The 18,188-nt window shown below is 37.2% G+C and overlaps 1 protein-coding gene across 4 annotated transcripts in view; it reads left to right on the top strand.

The window, feature by feature from the left end:
• mgat4c (mgat4 family member C) overlaps positions 1-15,459 on the top strand; it is a 198,990-nt gene extending 183,531 nt beyond the window's left edge. For all 4 annotated transcript variants that reach the window (XM_007249244.4, XM_007249243.4, XM_049483705.1 and 1 more), the window contains 3 exons: positions 1,769-1,920; positions 9,418-9,565; positions 10,550-15,459. In XM_007249244.4, the coding sequence (XP_007249306.2) occupies positions 1,792-1,920; positions 9,418-9,565; positions 10,550-11,706 (1,434 nt within the window). In that variant the 5' untranslated portion in view covers positions 1,769-1,791 and the 3' untranslated portion in view covers positions 11,707-15,459. The remainder of the gene's footprint in view (positions 1-1,768; positions 1,921-9,417; positions 9,566-10,549) is intronic.
• The last annotated feature ends 2,729 nt before the right edge of the window (positions 15,460-18,188 follow it).

Genomic DNA, 18,188 nt, shown 5'->3' with positions numbered 1-18,188 from the left:
TTGTCAGGTTAATTACAGAGAACATGACACGTCGCTCTGTTGTCCTCACTGACTTTACAGCCTGACTTTCCACTTGGAAATGAATAGATGAGTCTGTTTTCTGTATAGATGCTGTTTGAGCTCAGGGATAATTCTCTAAAGACATGATTGTACAAGCGTTCTGCATCAAACAGCTAAGCCTCGTCTCATGACAGCGTTTGCGGCTTCTTGTCTTAGGATTTCTGCTCTAAAACCATTAGACGTTCTTGAGTGAGACACTGTTGGACGTCCTCCTTCCTCGACAGTTGCCAGTTTCTGGTTCCTTAAAGACAAAGCCAGATTTTTCAAAGCTAATCATTATTGTTCAGTTGGAATTTTCAGTTCTGTCTCATCTAGGGCTGTATCTAATGATTTATTATTGATTCATCTAATGTTTTTCATTGTTTTGTTTTTTTAATTAGTTGATTAGTTTAATAACTAATTTACTGATATTCATCAGTGATTTTTCTGTATGTGTCTGTGTCAGGGTGTGCTGGGAGAGGATGCTGAGGCTGAAGCAAATGCAAGTATATATATATTTAATGAAACAAATAAAAACAAAAACAGGATGAATAAATAAACAGGACTAACAAACAAAAATAAAAAAATAAACTGACATACGACGTGAAAATGTACAAGGTGATATATATATATATATATATAGACGAAAGTAGACTTGAAAACAGGAAAAATCTGGGGACAGGTAACAAGGGGGCAGAGATACAAATGATCACAGGTGGAAGCACTGAAGACAGGGACGGAGAGGAGGAGAACACAGAGCCACATGCAAGAAAGCACATGGCTAGGAAACAAGACAGGCACGGGAAAAGATCGAAACACAGAGATAGACCAGGAAAGACACGGAATAGAACATGACAGTCTGTGTTCAATTAAAATGATTTAACCATAAAATAAAAAATAAATATATAGTGAGTATTTCACTATTTCTTTAATCACCTTTTCTTGAAAACACATTTCAGGGTATTACTCTATGTTTTGTGCATGTTTTATATTATATAACAGCTAGGGGTTGTTCCAATCAGGTTATTTTTTGGTCTGATCCAATATGTATCTCTTTTTTGCTTTTCTTTAAATTATTCCAAATAGCTTCAAACATATTCATATATTGCCAAATTTCTGTTTAACCAACTACACACTGTTGGGCATAATAAAAAGCACTCTCATCTTTAGTAAGCTTTGCCATGCTACTGTTTTTTTTTTTTTCACCGAACAAATCAGTGCAACATGTTTACATCTGTGGTCTTGGTATAGTGCTTGATTTCAGATTGAAGTGGTAACAATTAGTCATTAAGGCGTTTGGTCAAGTGGCACATATATTGGCCAATTAACTTGTGTTTTAAATTTTCTACAACAGTGTTTGGATAAGGAAGCATGTGGCGTGATGTCAGATTGTTGTGTTTTATGCAGTGAATTCAGTGAATTTAAAAAGTTCTATTTTGAGTTGTAAAATGTGTGTAAAGCAGAAAATGTGTTTAGAGTTTTAGGGATGTGAGAAGAGGTTGTACCCTCTGTGTATCAGTTTAAATAACTGTGCTACACACATTATTTTAGCGTGTTAGCAACTGGAAATTAAGTGAGTAGCGTTGTACACGTTGATGAATCACATTCTCCGCTTCTTCCTTGAGTCTCAGAACCTGATGATGTTGACGCTTCTTTTGTTGGGCTGCAGCGTTGTGATCATGTGACTCAGTATTGATGTGTCTTTGTCTCTGTGTTCTTCTATTGGCAGATTTGAGCAGCAGCATCCTCAGCATGAGGCTTCTGTTGAAGTACCTGGATAAAATGAGATGTTTCCGGAAGCGCTCCACCATCCCCTTTCTTGTGGTGCTCATCACTTTCCTCCTCTTCATGAACCTCTACATGGAGGATGGTTATGTTCTGGTGAGTACTTGCACACACACACACACACACACACAAACACACACACTTCATACATTCAATTACACATCAGGTTTTCAAAGAGTGAAGCTGGAAAGAAAACATGTGTAACCTTCACAGCAGATTCTCAGCTATTATACTGAACTCTAGTACGTTCTTATTCTTTAACCTTCATCATATGAGAGAGAGAGAGAGAGAGAGAGCTTTGTTGAAGACTGAGGCAGGCAAGTGAAAAGTTAGTGGAACCGATGTCTAGTAGCAGTACTGTTTGAGCTGAACGACGATTTTTATTCATAATACACGCAAAGGGCTTGAAAATCGACTGATCTGGCTCAGAATAAATACTGGCCAAGGCCTCCAGCTATCAGCTGTACTTAAATTTGCACGGCCTAGTGCAGTCAGCAAATCTGCTGGAGCTGTATTCCAATTATGGTAACACTTTATATGAAGCTGCCTACACTGTGATTTCATAACATATGCATAAGTTTTGAGTAGCATATTAAAAAAGCAATGTTTTAGTATTTATGAACATCTGTGTTCACAAGAGGGTGTATGAATGTCGTCTTACATTTTTAAGTGTTACTTTTAATTACAGTTACTTTAAATGTACCATCAAAGGAAACTGTAAATAATATTTAATAACATATTGTAAGTGTTGTGCAGTCAAGCCCATAAATATTTGGACTATATATAAACTCTATTATTTTGCTTCACTTCTCCAACCTCACTTACATTCAAGTACATTTACCCATGATTGGGTATTCACATATTCACTTCTCAGAACTATTTTGTAACATATGCATATTTTTTATATTTATATTTCTGTGGCACATCAGTCACTTTTGTAGTCAATGTCATTGCACCTTGCACTTTGCTCTGTTAATTATTTAATGACCATAAGCAACATCTATTGCACTGCTCCGTTTACAGATAGATCTTTATTTTGTATTGTAAGTTTTTTATAGCCTTATGTATTTTCTATTCTTCTGTGTTTTAATTTATGTTTAAATTTATGTTTAAATAGGTTTCTAATTGTCTTGTGTTGTTGCTGCTGGATGCCGAAATTTCCTTCGGGATAAATAAAGTATCCATCCATCCATCCACTATTGCATACAATATGATATTGCACACCCCCTAACTGCAATATTAAAAATTAAGAATTTTATCAGATTTGTAACAGAAGTCAATGATCCAGAATGTCATAATACTAGTAATAATGCCCTCCATATATCTCCATATATCCAGTATTTAAAGTAAAATAAATGATACTGGACAGATATAATCTGTCTCTAGTAGATCTTTAATGGAAAATGAGAACAGTGAATTTTTCTTTTGCTAAAAACATCAAAATGTAACACATAGTACCCTGATGTGTTAATTAGGGGTGGGTGATATGGCACGATATTTCAGTGTATAATATCGTTCACGATATTCAAAAATGTTGACCATATTATTGCAATGTGGCACAACCCTAATTTTTGCTATATTACACCACCGAGCTGAGGGTATGTAATCTCTCTCCATGTTGAGATGTTCCTGATGCTAAGATGCTTTTGGGAAACTGGGCCCAAGTCTGTGATTCCTAAACAATTAATGCATTTTTGCATGTTATTTTTCTTAAACCCCTTGACTTGAACATACAAGTCTATACAGCAGTCACTGCACAACATGTGTGGCTGTCTAAATACCTAAAATAAAACTTACATGTTAAATGATTACATCTTCAATTTGAAGCCATAAAAATAATGTATCAAAAATCTGATATGCACAGCTCTTAAACTGGTGACTGTTATAAAACAGAGTTTGTTTTCTTACAGATTACTGTCATAATCTGTATATAAATATCCAAAGTTATGCAGAAAGTATACCTGCATTATGAACTCTTTATGCAGGTAGCCTTTCAACAAAAAAAAAAGATTTATTAGGGATAATCTACAGTAATTGTAATGATATGCAGTGATATTGTAAATGTGTTGCACACATATAATTACCAGAGTGGTGAATGTATCCTGATTAAAATTTCATGATGCAGTCCAAGTGCAAGATGCTCATTTGGTATTCATGAAGCAAAGTTTATGATCAAAACTTTGTGATCATAACATGTCGTGAGTATTTGTCTTCTGAATTATTTAGTGGTGTACACTTTTTGATAGACTGGGTTTCTGAGTTTTCTAGACACTCGTTTCCTCTGTATTGTGGATGTATTAGAGAGTAACTGCGGTATATGTTTATTTTTATATATTTTAGCCTGTAGAGTTTCTATAGAACTCATTGATCTTGTTGCCAATTTAAAACCAGCAGTTTGCGTTCGCCTGAGCTGACATTTATATCTCTGTTTTAATAATCTTGGTCATACAGCTTTTACAGTTTTCTCATGCAGTTTTCATTCATTCCAGTGAATGAGTTGTGAAATCTTTCCTTTCCCCCATGGTCTGATTGTGCTTTGTTATGTAAGCATAAATTCACACTATTGCAAGTAAACAAGTGGAAGCTGAAGCCAATCCATAATGTGAAAAGTTAGCGTCTGCTCTGTAAACAGAGTAGCTGAGCAGTCTGCTACATACATCAGCAGGACCAGGCCACTGTTTACAAATTCATGTTCTAGTTAAAAACAACTATTTATCACACTCAGCCTTCAAAGCGCTCAGCCTTCAGAGGCAGGCTGGCTGTGTCTGGAGAAAAAATACTCATATGAAGAGAAAATATGCAAAGGCTACAGTATCTTTGCTCAGCTTTTGCGGCAGAAATCAGATTTTTTACCCTGAAATCTAAGCGAAACTGTGTGAACACACAAACTGGATCTTTTCAATTTGCTGTGTTCAGACTGCAGACAAACCAGATCTGTTGAGATGACTAATATTTGCAAGTTATCAGATTAGATTTCCCTGTCTGGACATCACAAACGTATCTGCATGGCTTGCTGTGGTAAGAAGACCAGTGTCAAAAACGAAACTTTGGTGCTCTTTATGGACCCCCTCATTTACATCACTCTGGATTTGATGAGATCATTTTTGTCACGTTGTGAGCAATGCAAAAAAAAAATACACTTAAAGTTAAAATTTGATTTATTTTCTAAATCTCTACAAATCCCATTGTAATTGCAATTCAAACCATGCCCAAATGTGGCTTCCTGTGGTTTCTGGCTGTACAGGCTATCAACCTGATACAATCTAGATATGGCAAAAATCTGATTTGGGCTGGCAGTCTGAACTTTGCCATTTATATGTGATTTAAGTCTTGATACACATCTGATTCCTGAGAGCACATACTGAATCTGACCAGTAAGACTGGATCGTGTGTGATTTGTTTGAGTAATTATCTTTGTAATAGCTTTAGCTTCTTCTAAAAACAGAATCTCAAATATTCTCTATTACTTAGTGTAAAATAGGAAATACCATAATAGCTGAACATTGTGTTGAAGTTTGAACATGCACAAAAAATATACTAGTTCATGAAGATCTTTCAGAGACAAAAAAAATTGGGCTAAAGGCACAACTGTCACATAGCAGCAGAGAAGGCCCATTGAGTAGAAAAAGCTGACCTATGACATAGAAGATCTATCTATGAATAAACAACATGGTTATGGCGTCATTTTACTGCCAAAAGTCGAGAGCAAAGTTTTTGAATGTAAGAGTCTATTTCATGCAGCGCTCACGGAATTTATTTGCTCGCGTGTAAAATATAGGTGTGCTCTCACGGATTTTATTTGCTCACGAGTAAAATTAATGTAAAATGCCTTGTAGTTTTTATCTAAGACATATATGTGCAGTCTAAGATCTCCTGAAAATAATAATAATAAAAATACAAACTATTATTAATATCCTTGCTTAAAATTATTTAAAAATCAACGTTTACTTAATAAATTCCAAATTAAATAAAAAAAAATATTTTTGTATTGTTTGTACTATTACATTATCAGCTCAGAGCTAGATAACAGATAGGCAGTCTCAATAGAGCTGTAATGAATTTTGGAATACCATAATATATATAGCAACATATAATAATATATATAATTATATATTATTTGATTTTTAATCATTTTAAGCAAGGATATTAATAATAGTTTGAATTTTTATCATTATTATTTTTAGGAGATCTTAGACTGCACATATATGTCTTAAATATAAACTACAAGGCATTTTACATTAATAGCTGAAATATGTTGCTCTGAAATAAAACATTCTAATATCCTTGCTTAAAATTATTTAAAAATCAACGTTACAGTAGAAGTTACAGGGGGCAGGATGGCGGGGGATTTCGTTGCAGTTTTTTCAACCAATGAGAATGCAGAGCAAGTGGCATTAGGAATTTAATTGATCAAATCCTGTTGCCACGTCTGATTGGCTGGAGACTTTTGGGAGCTTTGTTGCAGTGAAAAGCTCCGCGCTCGAGCAGGGACCGCTCCGCAAGCACACAGGAGGAATTTGAGCGAGAGCAACAGCCAGATAGCACACAAGGGTGATGTATCCGAGAGCGTGCGCGCGGATTCGTACAAGAGGAGAGTTAATCTGAGAGAGAGCATGGTAAATCTGTGTGAGCACACCTATATTTTACACACGAGCAAATAAATTCCGTGAGCGCTGCATGAAATAGACTCTTGCATTCAAAAACTTTGCTCTCGACTTTTGGCAGTAAAATGACGCCATACATGGTCAGTCTCTATGAGGAAAAAACAAAAGGGTCTGTCTTAACAGGTAAAGTAGAGGTAAAGTAAACAGTAAAGATAGCTTTGTGCATGCAAGTGACCATGTATGTATGTACTATGCAGTACAAGATTGTATAATTGTTCCTGGTCCGAGGAGACGAGGCAGTTCGTAATCAATGTCCAGGCTGTTACGTGCTTACTGTAATTAAGCCTGCATCTCTTTGCTCATGAAGTCTTCTTACTTTTTGTTTGGTAAAGACTAGTTTTTGAGATACCTACTGTTCGGAAGAGAGAAAACAATAAAACCCAACAATTGCATTATATAACTAAAGCCAGTTTCACACAAGCATGGTAATGTATGTGTGAATGCAAATGTCAATCAATCAATCAGTTGAATCATTCTTTTTTCTTAGTGGTTATATTGTAAGCCTTTTAATACAAAGCCCAGGCCATGTCTGAATGAGCCCATGTGTGAATAGAGCAGAACATTTTCTGGAGAATTTACAGTGGTTCATGCCCTGGTGCCTCCATGCTCTACCTAGGCCCCACCCTTTACTAATTAACCTGAAGCATTTCTTGTAGTAAGAATGCTTATGATAGGTAATATCCCTGCCTGTACGCTCAATATGTGAAAGGGCATCTATGGATAATGTCCAGACCTGATTCTCCACCCTTTTTTCTGGAGATCATAACTGTAAACAGCTAAAGAATAATCTGAATTGTGGTATGTGTGGGTGTAAAATTCATAGTTTGTTATTTTATTACACTAGAAAGAAGGCTGCAATTTGGAATTCAGTCTGAGTTTGATGTTCATGAAGCACGTTTGATTTTCTTTCTAATCAATATCATCCCGTGATTGATCCACCCTCTCAAGGCATATCATTCATTTGCATGACATTATCGATTAGCTATGGTTCACTTTCTTGTCAGAAGATCAGACCTGAGCAACAAATCTGTATTTAGTGAATCTATATTTTGTAATGTGAACACAGTGTCCATGTGTCCACACCTCTTCTGTTTTATTTCTGTTTGTACACTTGTTTTGGCTACAGTTCTTTACTGCTCTGAAGATGAGTGTAGATTTATATTTGTGGACACTCATTTTGCTGAATGTATTCAGCTACTTTAAACTTTAAACTGCACCCATTGCTGACACAGATGAGCAAATGCACACACATACAGCTTGTATAGTCTCTGTGGACAAGTACTACAAATAGAATAGAACTCTTTGGACCTGATAAACATAAACCTATTGATACAATGCCAAATACCAGCACCATTCACTAGAGGAGAATACATTTAAATCTCCCCAGCATTGAGCTTTGGAGAAGTGGAACTGGGTTTTCTGGAATGATGAGTGCTACATCCTGTACTTTTAGGAAGAGTCAAGGATGAGGAGTTGTGATGATCATCCGACCAACCTGACTTTACAAAAGCTCTTTTTAAAGTGCTGCTGAATACAGTCAATTTTGTTCAGCAATGCTTCAAAATCTAAAAATCCTTTTCTATTGAGACAGTACAGACTAGGGATGCAACGGTTCTCTGTATTTTATCGAACCGTTCGGTTCGGCCGGTTCGGTTTGATACACCCCGATGAACCGCGATATTCCGATGCGCGCACTAACAGAGCGAACGAATGCTCTGCCGCTGTAACTTACATGGCGCTGAATGCCCATAAAGCGGCATAAAGCGTGCGGCTGAGGAATGTGAAGACACTCTCAGCACAGAGCAGAGCGTTAAAGCAGAGCTGGAGGAGCAGTGATGTCTTTGCTCCACAAGGCAACGCTGTGTATTTTTTTTACCCTGCCAGTGTGTTTCTCCCTCCCCAGCCCTGGTCCTCCGTCTCCACCCCACAACACCACCCCCTGCCCAACCGCTGTTTTTCCTCTCTACAGAAAAAAAGAACACTTTAATTTGAGTTTGCTAGTTCCCTATTAAGAAAATAAAAAGTTTGAGTTTGTCCAGCTGTCTCTGTCTGGTTCTGGTCCTTATCTGTCTCGCTAGTGATAAAACTTTAATGTTTTATTTTGTGGTTATTGATTGGACACTGTATTCTGTGTATTCTGTGGGCGATAGTCAGGACTGCTTAGGACCCAGGGGAGACTTTTATATACATTTTATATACTTCCCTCGGCGTGTCGCTCCACATCCATGCAACAACCAATCAGAATTTTTTCTGAATTTCCCAGGAGCAAATCAGCGCTCTGATAGTAGATGCTGAAGATTTGAGGGCTAATTAAACAAAACTTTCTCAGCTGCGTGATCATGACAAGTGAATGCGAAACGGAGAAAAGGACATTTGAAAAGGCACCATTAGCTTATAAATTCACTGTTTGGGACCATTTTGGCTTCAGCGTTGAGTTTGATAAACAAGGTACAAAAAGAGTCAGCAGATAAGGCACAGTGTGCACAAGCATTTCTTTGCATATTACTGCACTTTATTTAATTTGGCCTGTTTTTGACTAATGGTAGGAATAAGTGTTCCTTTTGTATAATAAATATTGTGATTTTAATTAATCTGTGCCTTTTTTCTATTTAATATTGGCTCTGCAAGTGTGAGTTGGAGCACTAAAAAACGTCTTGCATATTGGAGCTAGAAAACATTAATCTATCGAAACCGAACCGATATCGTGGCCCAAGAACCGTGATATGAACCGAACCGTGGCCACACTGTACCGTTTTATCCGTAATACAGACAGTTACTACAACAAAACAAGATAAACTCTTTTTAATACCCAATCAATAATTTCCCATATGATGTATATTAATCAGTTCTTCATTTTGATCCATTACAGAATAATTGAATATCCTCCTGTATTAATATATGTATGTGTTACTGTGTTTGGCCATTTCAGGAGGAGGATAAACGGCAGCTGAGGGAGGCATCAATGCATCCGCTCAATTCTGAGCGCTATGTTCACACCTTCAAAGACATCACCAATTTCTCTGGAACCATCAATGTGACCTACCGCTACCTAGCTGGAACCCCCTTGCCTCGGAAAAGTATGATTATTTATGTTATTTGTTTTAGTTATTTTTATTTTTTTTTCTTTATGTAACAAAATTAAAGTGCAAAACTTTTGTGTTTTTTAATACAGTTCAACCAAAACGTTTTCATCCCTGTAATATCCTTATTAAGATAAAGCAATAGAAAAATATATACAGCTCTGGAAAAAATAAAAGATCATTTAAAAATGATGAGTTTCTTTAATTTTCAATCAAAGAGAAAGATGGATGATCACAAGCCATCAAACAAGCTGAACTGCTTGAATTTTTGCACCAGGTGTGGTATAAAGTTATTCAAAAGCAGTGTGTAAGACTGGTGGAGGAGAACGTGCCAAGATGCATGAAAACCGTGATTAAAAAACAGAGCTATTCCACCAATCATTGATGTCTGAACTCTTTATTAATATAAATTTGTTGTTTTCTTTGCAATATTTGAGGTCTGAAAGCTCTGCATCTTTTTTGTTATTTCAGCCATTTCTCATTTTCTGCAAATGAATGCTCTAAATTTGTCGGTAGTTTATAGAATAAAACAAAAAAATTCGTTTTACTCAAACCTATACCTATAAACATCAAAATCAGAGAAACTGATTCAGACACTGAAGTGGTCTTAATTTTTTTTTTCCAGAGCTGTAAATATTTTTTTGATGTTTATATGTAATTTAAATTATTTGTTTTTTAAGACCCCAGTTTTTGAAATGCACTTATATCAAAAGTTTGAGATAATACACATGGTAAAATAAGAACCCTAACCCAAATTAAAAATATATATATATAAACTGTATTTTGTATGAAGTTATAATTTCATTCAATTAAACATCTATTAAATTATATGCTTACAATTATGGATGAAAACAGAAAAAAAAAACAGAATACAAAAAAGCAAAGAAACCTCTTTTGAGTTAGCAGCAGAATTGTCTCACGATTGCTTTTTAGTTTAAGCTCTTAATAAGTGTCTTTTTATTCATTTGTTTGTTTTAACAGAATATCTCACTATTGGACTGTCATCTGTAAAAAGAAAACGAGGGAATTATCTTTTGGAGACCATCAAATCCATTTTTGACCAGTCCAGCTATGAGGAGCTCAAAGAGATTGTGGTGGTGGTTCACCTGGCAGATTTTGACTTAGCTTGGTGTGAAAGTTTAGTTCAGGAGATCTCCAGGAAATTTGGGCATCATATAATTGCAGGGCGTCTTTTGGTCATCCACGCACCTGAGGAGTACTACCCGTCTCTTGATGGTCTGAAGAGGAACTACAACGACCCTGAAGACCGGGTTCGGTTCCGCTCCAAGCAAAACGTAGACTATGCTTTTCTGCTCAACTTCTGCACCAACCTGTCTGACTTCTACATGATGCTGGAGGACGACGTGCGATGCTCACGGAACTTCCTCACGGCCCTGAAGAAGGTGGTGACGTCTCGAGAAGGCTCATATTGGGTGACGTTGGAGTTCTCTAAGCTTGGCTACATTGGCAAGCTTTACCACTCGCGAGATCTCCCCAGACTTGCACACTTCCTCCTCATGTTCTATCAGGAGATGCCTTGCGATTGGCTGCTGATCCACTTCCGAGGCCTGCTGGCCCAGAAGGACGTGATCCGCTTTAAGCCGTCTCTTTTCCAGCACATGGGCTACTACTCCTCGTACAAAGGGGCTGAGAATAAACTGAAGGACGACGACTTCGAGGAAGACTCTCTCGACATCCCAGACAACCCACCTGCCACCCTGTACACGAACATAAACGTGTTCGAGAGCTACGATGCTGCCAAAGCTTACAGTAGTGTGGATGAGTACTTCTGGGGCAAGGCTCCCTCCACTGGAGACTTCTACGTCATAGTGTTCAACAAGGCCACGAAAATCAGTAAGATTAAGATCACCACTGGAACGGACGATCGTCAGAATGACATTTTGCATCACGGAGCTTTAGAGGTTGGAGAAAAACTGGTAGGAACTAAGAAAGGGAGGCAGTGCTCCTCTTACATCACGTTAGGGGAGTTTAAAAACGGGAACATCGAGGTCAATGATGTGGATCATAAGATTTCTTTTGATATCGAGTGCGTTCGCATCGTGGTAACAGCCAATCAGAAGGAGTGGTTGATCATCAGAAGTATAAGCCTGTGGACTACACAGCCTCCGAGCCAGTGAGAAGAACTGCTGTGAATCACTACTGTAATCATCACACGAAGGCACAACAATCAAATGTCCAGTTTTCTTTGTTTATTTATCTATTTAATTAAGTTTTCTATTTATTAGGTTATTTATTCATTTTTTATATATATCTGGAAACTCTTTGGTTTTGCTTCAAACCTTAAGTACAGTATATCTACAAAAGTGCGTACAGAACTTTATCTGAGATATTATCATATTTTTCTGATGACTTTGGCACCAGTTCATGATTTCATGAATGAGAACACTTCAGTTCTTGTTGGCGTACCCTGTTTTTTTCCCCCCGGAATTATTCCATATCTTTCCAGCTGAGAATCTCAGCAGACAGCCTGAGACTGTCCAGGTTTTTAATACTTGGCAGCGGAATTTTCAACCATAACCTTGGGAATCCAGTTACATGCTCAGGAAACACTCTGTTTGAAGGTTACCTAGTACACAGAGGATTCATAACACATTCATAAGCATGTAAAGCAGTATTTAAATGTTTATGAATAGCACATACCAGTACCCACAACATGGCGGGAGATGTTTTATGAATTTAGTGAGCGTGTCTTAGTTTTGAATATCATGTTAAGCATGTCATCAGTAGAGTTTAAGGGAGGGAATAACAATAATATAAGGCATGAAAGAGCCTTCATAATACACGATGTGTTTAGGGAATTCTGCTTTAAAGGAAGATTTAATGAATGAAAAAGCATTGAAAAGTCGTTCATATAAATTATACGTATTGTTTATAAAAAAAGTGTCTTAAGCTGTCTTATAAACTCTATATGATGTGGGAATGATGCTTTATAATAGACATAGTTACAAATGAAATGAAATGATGCAAAGAGTCATCACTTTAGATTAAGGGCATCAAATTCCTTCATAATGATAAAAAAAACTTTATTCTGCTGACACTGCTGGGAAATACTTTACAGATACTGTATGTTTCAAAGAGAAAAATGTATGTATAATGTAATAAACTTATACTATAATGTGTATATATTTATAATATAGGATGATATTCAACTCTTATATATGTCAATACTACTTGATTTTATATCATGTTGTGAGTACCGACATATAAGCTATTCATCAATATTAAAGCTTTCTTTAAGGCTTAAAAACATACATTTTTAAATAAATATATCATGAAAACAGGATTCAGTGCTTGTAGGTGTTATGAAGCCGCTGTGTCAGTATCCTTCAAATGAAGTGTTACCCATGCTCATGATCAGCTGAAGCTGCTGCTGCTGCTTCAGGAATTGTAAGCATCTCCAAGTGAAGATATTTGTCATTCGATGTATTTGTTTGTCCCATTTCCTTCCCCCGTTTTACGGAACGGTTCCGTTATCACGCCTTCCTGTCAGCAAGCACATGGTCAATATAGCATTGAATATACAATGTATTGTGGCATGAATTTAGTCGACAGCACTTCATATCGTCTCCCCCTCGAGCGCCAGCCGAAATGTCATTTATTCAATCAACATCGAGCCTGGAGGGTCACCTTTAGACTAGTGTTTTGAGATTGCGGTGTGTAATTTGTCAGTGTGTTCCTTCAGAAGCATGGACCACAACACAGTGTTTCTATTCACCCATCTTCTGAAGGCTCGTGATTGAACAGTACAGTGACGAATGAGGTGGACCTGTTCTCCCTTCTTCTCTCTTTTTGCCTCAGCACAATTTTACACAAGTAAATTGGATTTTGTTTGGCACTCTCTTTCTCTCTCTTTCTTTCTCTCACTATCACTCTTTGTGTGTGTGTGTCTCTCTCTCTCTTATGTTTCTCTCTGTATCAAAAGTTACACCAGCAACAGCCACCTTAGTGGAGGTCACTGTCATATCTAACACCCAGAACTAGTCTCTCTCCTGGAGAATGACCTCTTCTGTATTCAATATATATCCAAAATTTACTGTCCATATCCACCTTATTCCACCACGCCCACTTCAGAGTTTGTTACTTCTGCATTTGTGTTAGAATTTCCGGTCAGTTTACAATAAATATTCGTATCAAATGTAAAATATATACAGTCTAAAGTAGCTACTGCTGTGGACATTAATTGTAAAGTAGCTAACCGTGCTAATCCAACAGTTCAACAGGCTATGTGAAGAAATAATCAGTAATATATAAAACCAAAAAAAGTGAAATGGCTACAGGAGTTCAATTTCCAAACACTGGAAAGAGCTGTCTGCCCTACCAGCTCCTCTCTAGACGCAAGGCTTGCATGGGTTGCCAGATTGATAAACAGTGGCAAGTGAAGATGAGTCTTACTCTGTAGCTAATCAGTGAATATTTAGGTTTCAGTGTCCACAATCCCTGTCTCTACTACGTTAGTGGTGGTGATAAATCCATAACCAAGCTATGATCAGCAATCTTACTGAAGCTCAGTGGTTACCTGTTCAGCAGAAAAATATCCAGCTCACCTGTTTCCATGTCTGCAGAACACTGTTTGCACGCTGCTGCCTATACCTGGCAACCCAGGTATGGAAATGGGACTGAGTGACTGGCGGTGGGCAGATTTCGTCATAAGAGGTAGTTAGTTAGGGCAGGTATTTAAAGAGCGGTTGGTTGATACGGGGTGGAGTTAGAGCATGGAGTTTGGGCGTGGTCCTTCTCCCAAACTTTTGTTATTACAGTGTAGTAAGCAAACTTTTGCTATTAAAGTGTATGTCAATGTAGAATATCAATCTATATTTAGATTGAACATCATTTATTATCACTGTGGGTGTAATATTTATCAATGAACCTGCTGACACATGGGAAGTTCTAACACAGATTAAAGTAACGTGGCCCCTATTTGTCCTGATACAGAATGAGATGGATATAGAAGAAAAAAATATATAACAATGCAATAACTAGATAAACAATGTTTACAATACTTTACAATGTATGTATTGCTGTTTTACTGAACGCTAGGCATACTGTAGTGTATAAAGCATGGTAGGAGAACGTCCCTCTCCTCACCCACATCTTAACCCAGGTGTGAAAATCCAATTAGTAAATTTCCTGATCATGTGAGGTGAATCTTTTGTGTTTTATTCTGGACGAATGCATCTTCAGATCTTCTGTGTAGGTATGTGGCATGTATTATCACAAAAAGTGGTTTTGTTCTTTCTCTCTGTTCATCTCTCTCTTTCTCTCTCTCTAATGCTCTCTCTCTTTCTCTCAGAAGCAAAGCACAGTCTCTTTTACAGAGATGCACCTGAGGAATTGCCGGTTGGGCTTCAAATTGATTGAATTGAAATTTGTGATTACAGGAAGGTTTTTGTTAGCTTCATAATGAAACATAAAAAAAAAAACACATGACTCAACAGTGCATGAACCAGGGAAGAAAAGAATGTCGCATTGTGAGTAAGCCTGTAATTTGTGTTTGGGTTTTTATCTGGATTTACTTTTCTGTTTTATTACATGTTTCCAAACTGTCTGCTTTGAACTGGAGCAGCTCTGTACTGTACTTGGTTTGTAATTTGATATACTAGGTACATATAACTACCTTAACTACAGCGTACATCTCAGTCAGTGTGCTGCATCGGCCTGTAAGTGAAGAGAATGTCGTATGATGTACATTTTACGTTGTGTTCTCTCATCACATCGTTTGTCACATGGTACTGTATGTATATGGTAAAATGACATATATTTTTTTACATGTATCATTAGAACTGTTTGCCTTGTATATTGTACCTAAATACAAACTGATCAAGTGTTGAAACTGAAACTGAAATGAATGCCGTTGATCTGGGGGAAAAAGATTGCTTTTGTATTTTTTGTCCAAATCACACACAAGCATACACACACTCACGCTGGTTTGGTTTATACAGGGCATGTGGTAATGCCTACACTGATCAGCCATAACCATAACTTTCTACCAGCAAGATAAAATGTTTATTCTTGATAAGTTTGATAAATTTGATATGGAACAAAATGAACGAAAGAACAAAGGTGTCAGCACTGGCAACAAAGGTAACAAGTAAGTTATGTTATGTAAAAGGCAGATGGAGGCTGGTGATTGGTTGAAAAGTGAAGTGACGTAGCATTCTCCTGGTAGAACTTTCGATCAATACTTTCATTTAAACCACTTGATTGAGTACATTTACACCTAAAATAGAGTTGGCCCTCCATGTCCTGCCACAACAGATCTGATCATTTGAGGCATGAACTCCACAAGACTTCTGAAGGTGTCCTTATGTTGAGTCTCTATAAATAACAAGCTGGTGCCCATGACCCTGCCAGCAGTTCACAAGTAGTTTCTTTCCTGAAACCACTTTTAAAAGGTATAGTGCAGAGTACTGTACACATGTCTGATGTTTTGGAGAGGTTCTGAACTTTCCCATCAATTCTACTCTTTTCCACACATCAATTAAAAAAAAGACTTGCTTGTCAGGCAAGAATTTACTTGCCTGCATAATACGTGGACGACCCCTGTGGGACCCTAAATTAGGATATTAGGGATCAATATATGCTATATTACTCATATATTAGTACAATTTGGCCATATATGAACGAGTTTATTGAGTTCAGTTAAAACTCTGTCTGCTCTTCCTCAGTAAGGCCCAGTCTGCACTGGATACGGCTGTGAGGGGGAGACAGATAAGAAATATGCTGAGTCATACCAGGTGTCTAAAGGTGGTGCTTAAAGCCCCCACCTTTGTTCACCCAAATACTGTATAAAAGTGTGTGTATTCCTCTGTGTTTTCAGAAGATCGGAGCTTCCTGACTGATAGAACAATAAAAAGATCAACTTAGAACTTAAATGATGGTGTAACTACAAAAGGTATGAAGACTCACACATGATATGGATCAACAAAATGGATTACATATGATATATAAATTGAGTAGCATATATGGTTTAAGTTCCATATTAATATATTGTCCACTAGGAGGGTCAGACAGGTCCAAATTACACATCTCAAGTATTGAGATGGCCATTTATTACAACTTTTTGGTATAAGTATCTTACACCATTAGGAACCTCTACACATAGCCCAACACATAGCACATAGCCCAAAGCTGATGCAGTCTCATTCATTATTCATTTATATATTCATACGCTATGTTTCATTTTGGTGAGGCTACTTTTTAATTTTTGGAAAGACAACTTTAAATTTTAAGAAGGCGACTTTCCACTTTGAAAAGACTTCTTTCCATTGTATCAGTTCTGTGTTTGTCAGTTTAACTCATTGGCACCCAAAACCTCTTAAAACAAGAATAAAACTTTTAGTTTATAATAAAAAACACACAATTGAATTTTGTATCACTTACAGTCCCAAAGAGGCCTAGATGGAGAAAATGCAATATTTAGAAAAGATAAAATCATTAAAGTTTATGATAACCATCATGTCACATGCTCCACTAAACACACAGCTTAAACTCCTCACACATGATGCTACACTGATAGCCAGTCAGATAAAGCTTCCCTACAGTGATGCACTGCTGTCAGTTTGCTAAAATGCATTTTTGCAGAGGTTTGGCTGTATAAGTATATGAGCATATTGGATTCGAGTTTTTCTTCTTCTTTTCATATTATTTTTTTCCAAATCCCTCACAGCTGCTTGGACGCGATGTCAGTAATGGCAGTGCTTGTAAAGTTAAAGCTAGCATGTGCTTCTTTCAAAGCATGTAGAGCAAGCCAGTGCTACGTTCAGACTGCTGCTAATGCAATGTAAATGGAGAAGAGTGATAACTGAATAATGGGGTGAGAGAGCGTCATTTAACCCTCCTCCTACAGAGAGCAAGGCCAATTGTTCTGTCTGGGACTCTTGTTTACAGACGACTGTGGCATCTCTGATCATTAAAACAATGATTTCCCAATGATAAAGCTAATTATGAATGAGCTTAATAAGTAAATTATAGTAGAGGTTACTGATTATCTGTTAAAACATGTAATATGTCACCTAATCTCAAGGACGGATTTTTTAAAGTAATGCAATCTGATTGCTTTCCATTACATTTAGATGTCTTGATCTGGACGGGATTAGTTTCTCAGGGGGTCCACTGGTAATTTTCTCTTTTATGGGAGTCCTCTGTGATTTTATTTCCGTCCGGAACGTCCTCTAAGAAAATTAGTTGCTGAATTACCTTCTGTTTTTCTCTAAACTCCGTGGTCCTCCGGTAATTTTAATCCCAACCGGATTTACGTCTCTGAGTTTTGTCTTCTCGCATTTAATAAAATAGTTATTTGTCCACTGCAGCGCACTGTAATTACAGTTTGGGTGGGGGTTTCCACGGAGATCCACGTAAACACAACAGTGAGTGGAAATGGAGGAGCTACTGAACGCCATGTCATGTGACCAAGAAAGCCTGAAAACTCACTGGTCCTCCTGTTTTTCCAATTGCAGTCCGGATTGCAGTTTTATCACTGAGTAGAAGTGTGAAATATTTTTCACAAACGCCCCCCTGAGAAACTAATCTTTTGACAGGAAAAGAAGTAAATCAATGTGAAGCTCTTAACAAGGTCAAAAGAAACAAAGATAACCAAGAG

Source organism: Astyanax mexicanus, chromosome 9 (assembly GCF_023375975.1).
Source record: "Astyanax mexicanus isolate ESR-SI-001 chromosome 9, AstMex3_surface, whole genome shotgun sequence".
NCBI classification, from domain to species: Eukaryota; Metazoa; Chordata; class Actinopteri; order Characiformes; family Acestrorhamphidae; genus Astyanax; species Astyanax mexicanus.
Note: the sequence above shows the minus strand (reverse complement) of the source record. Positions and strands in the feature narration are given on the sequence as shown.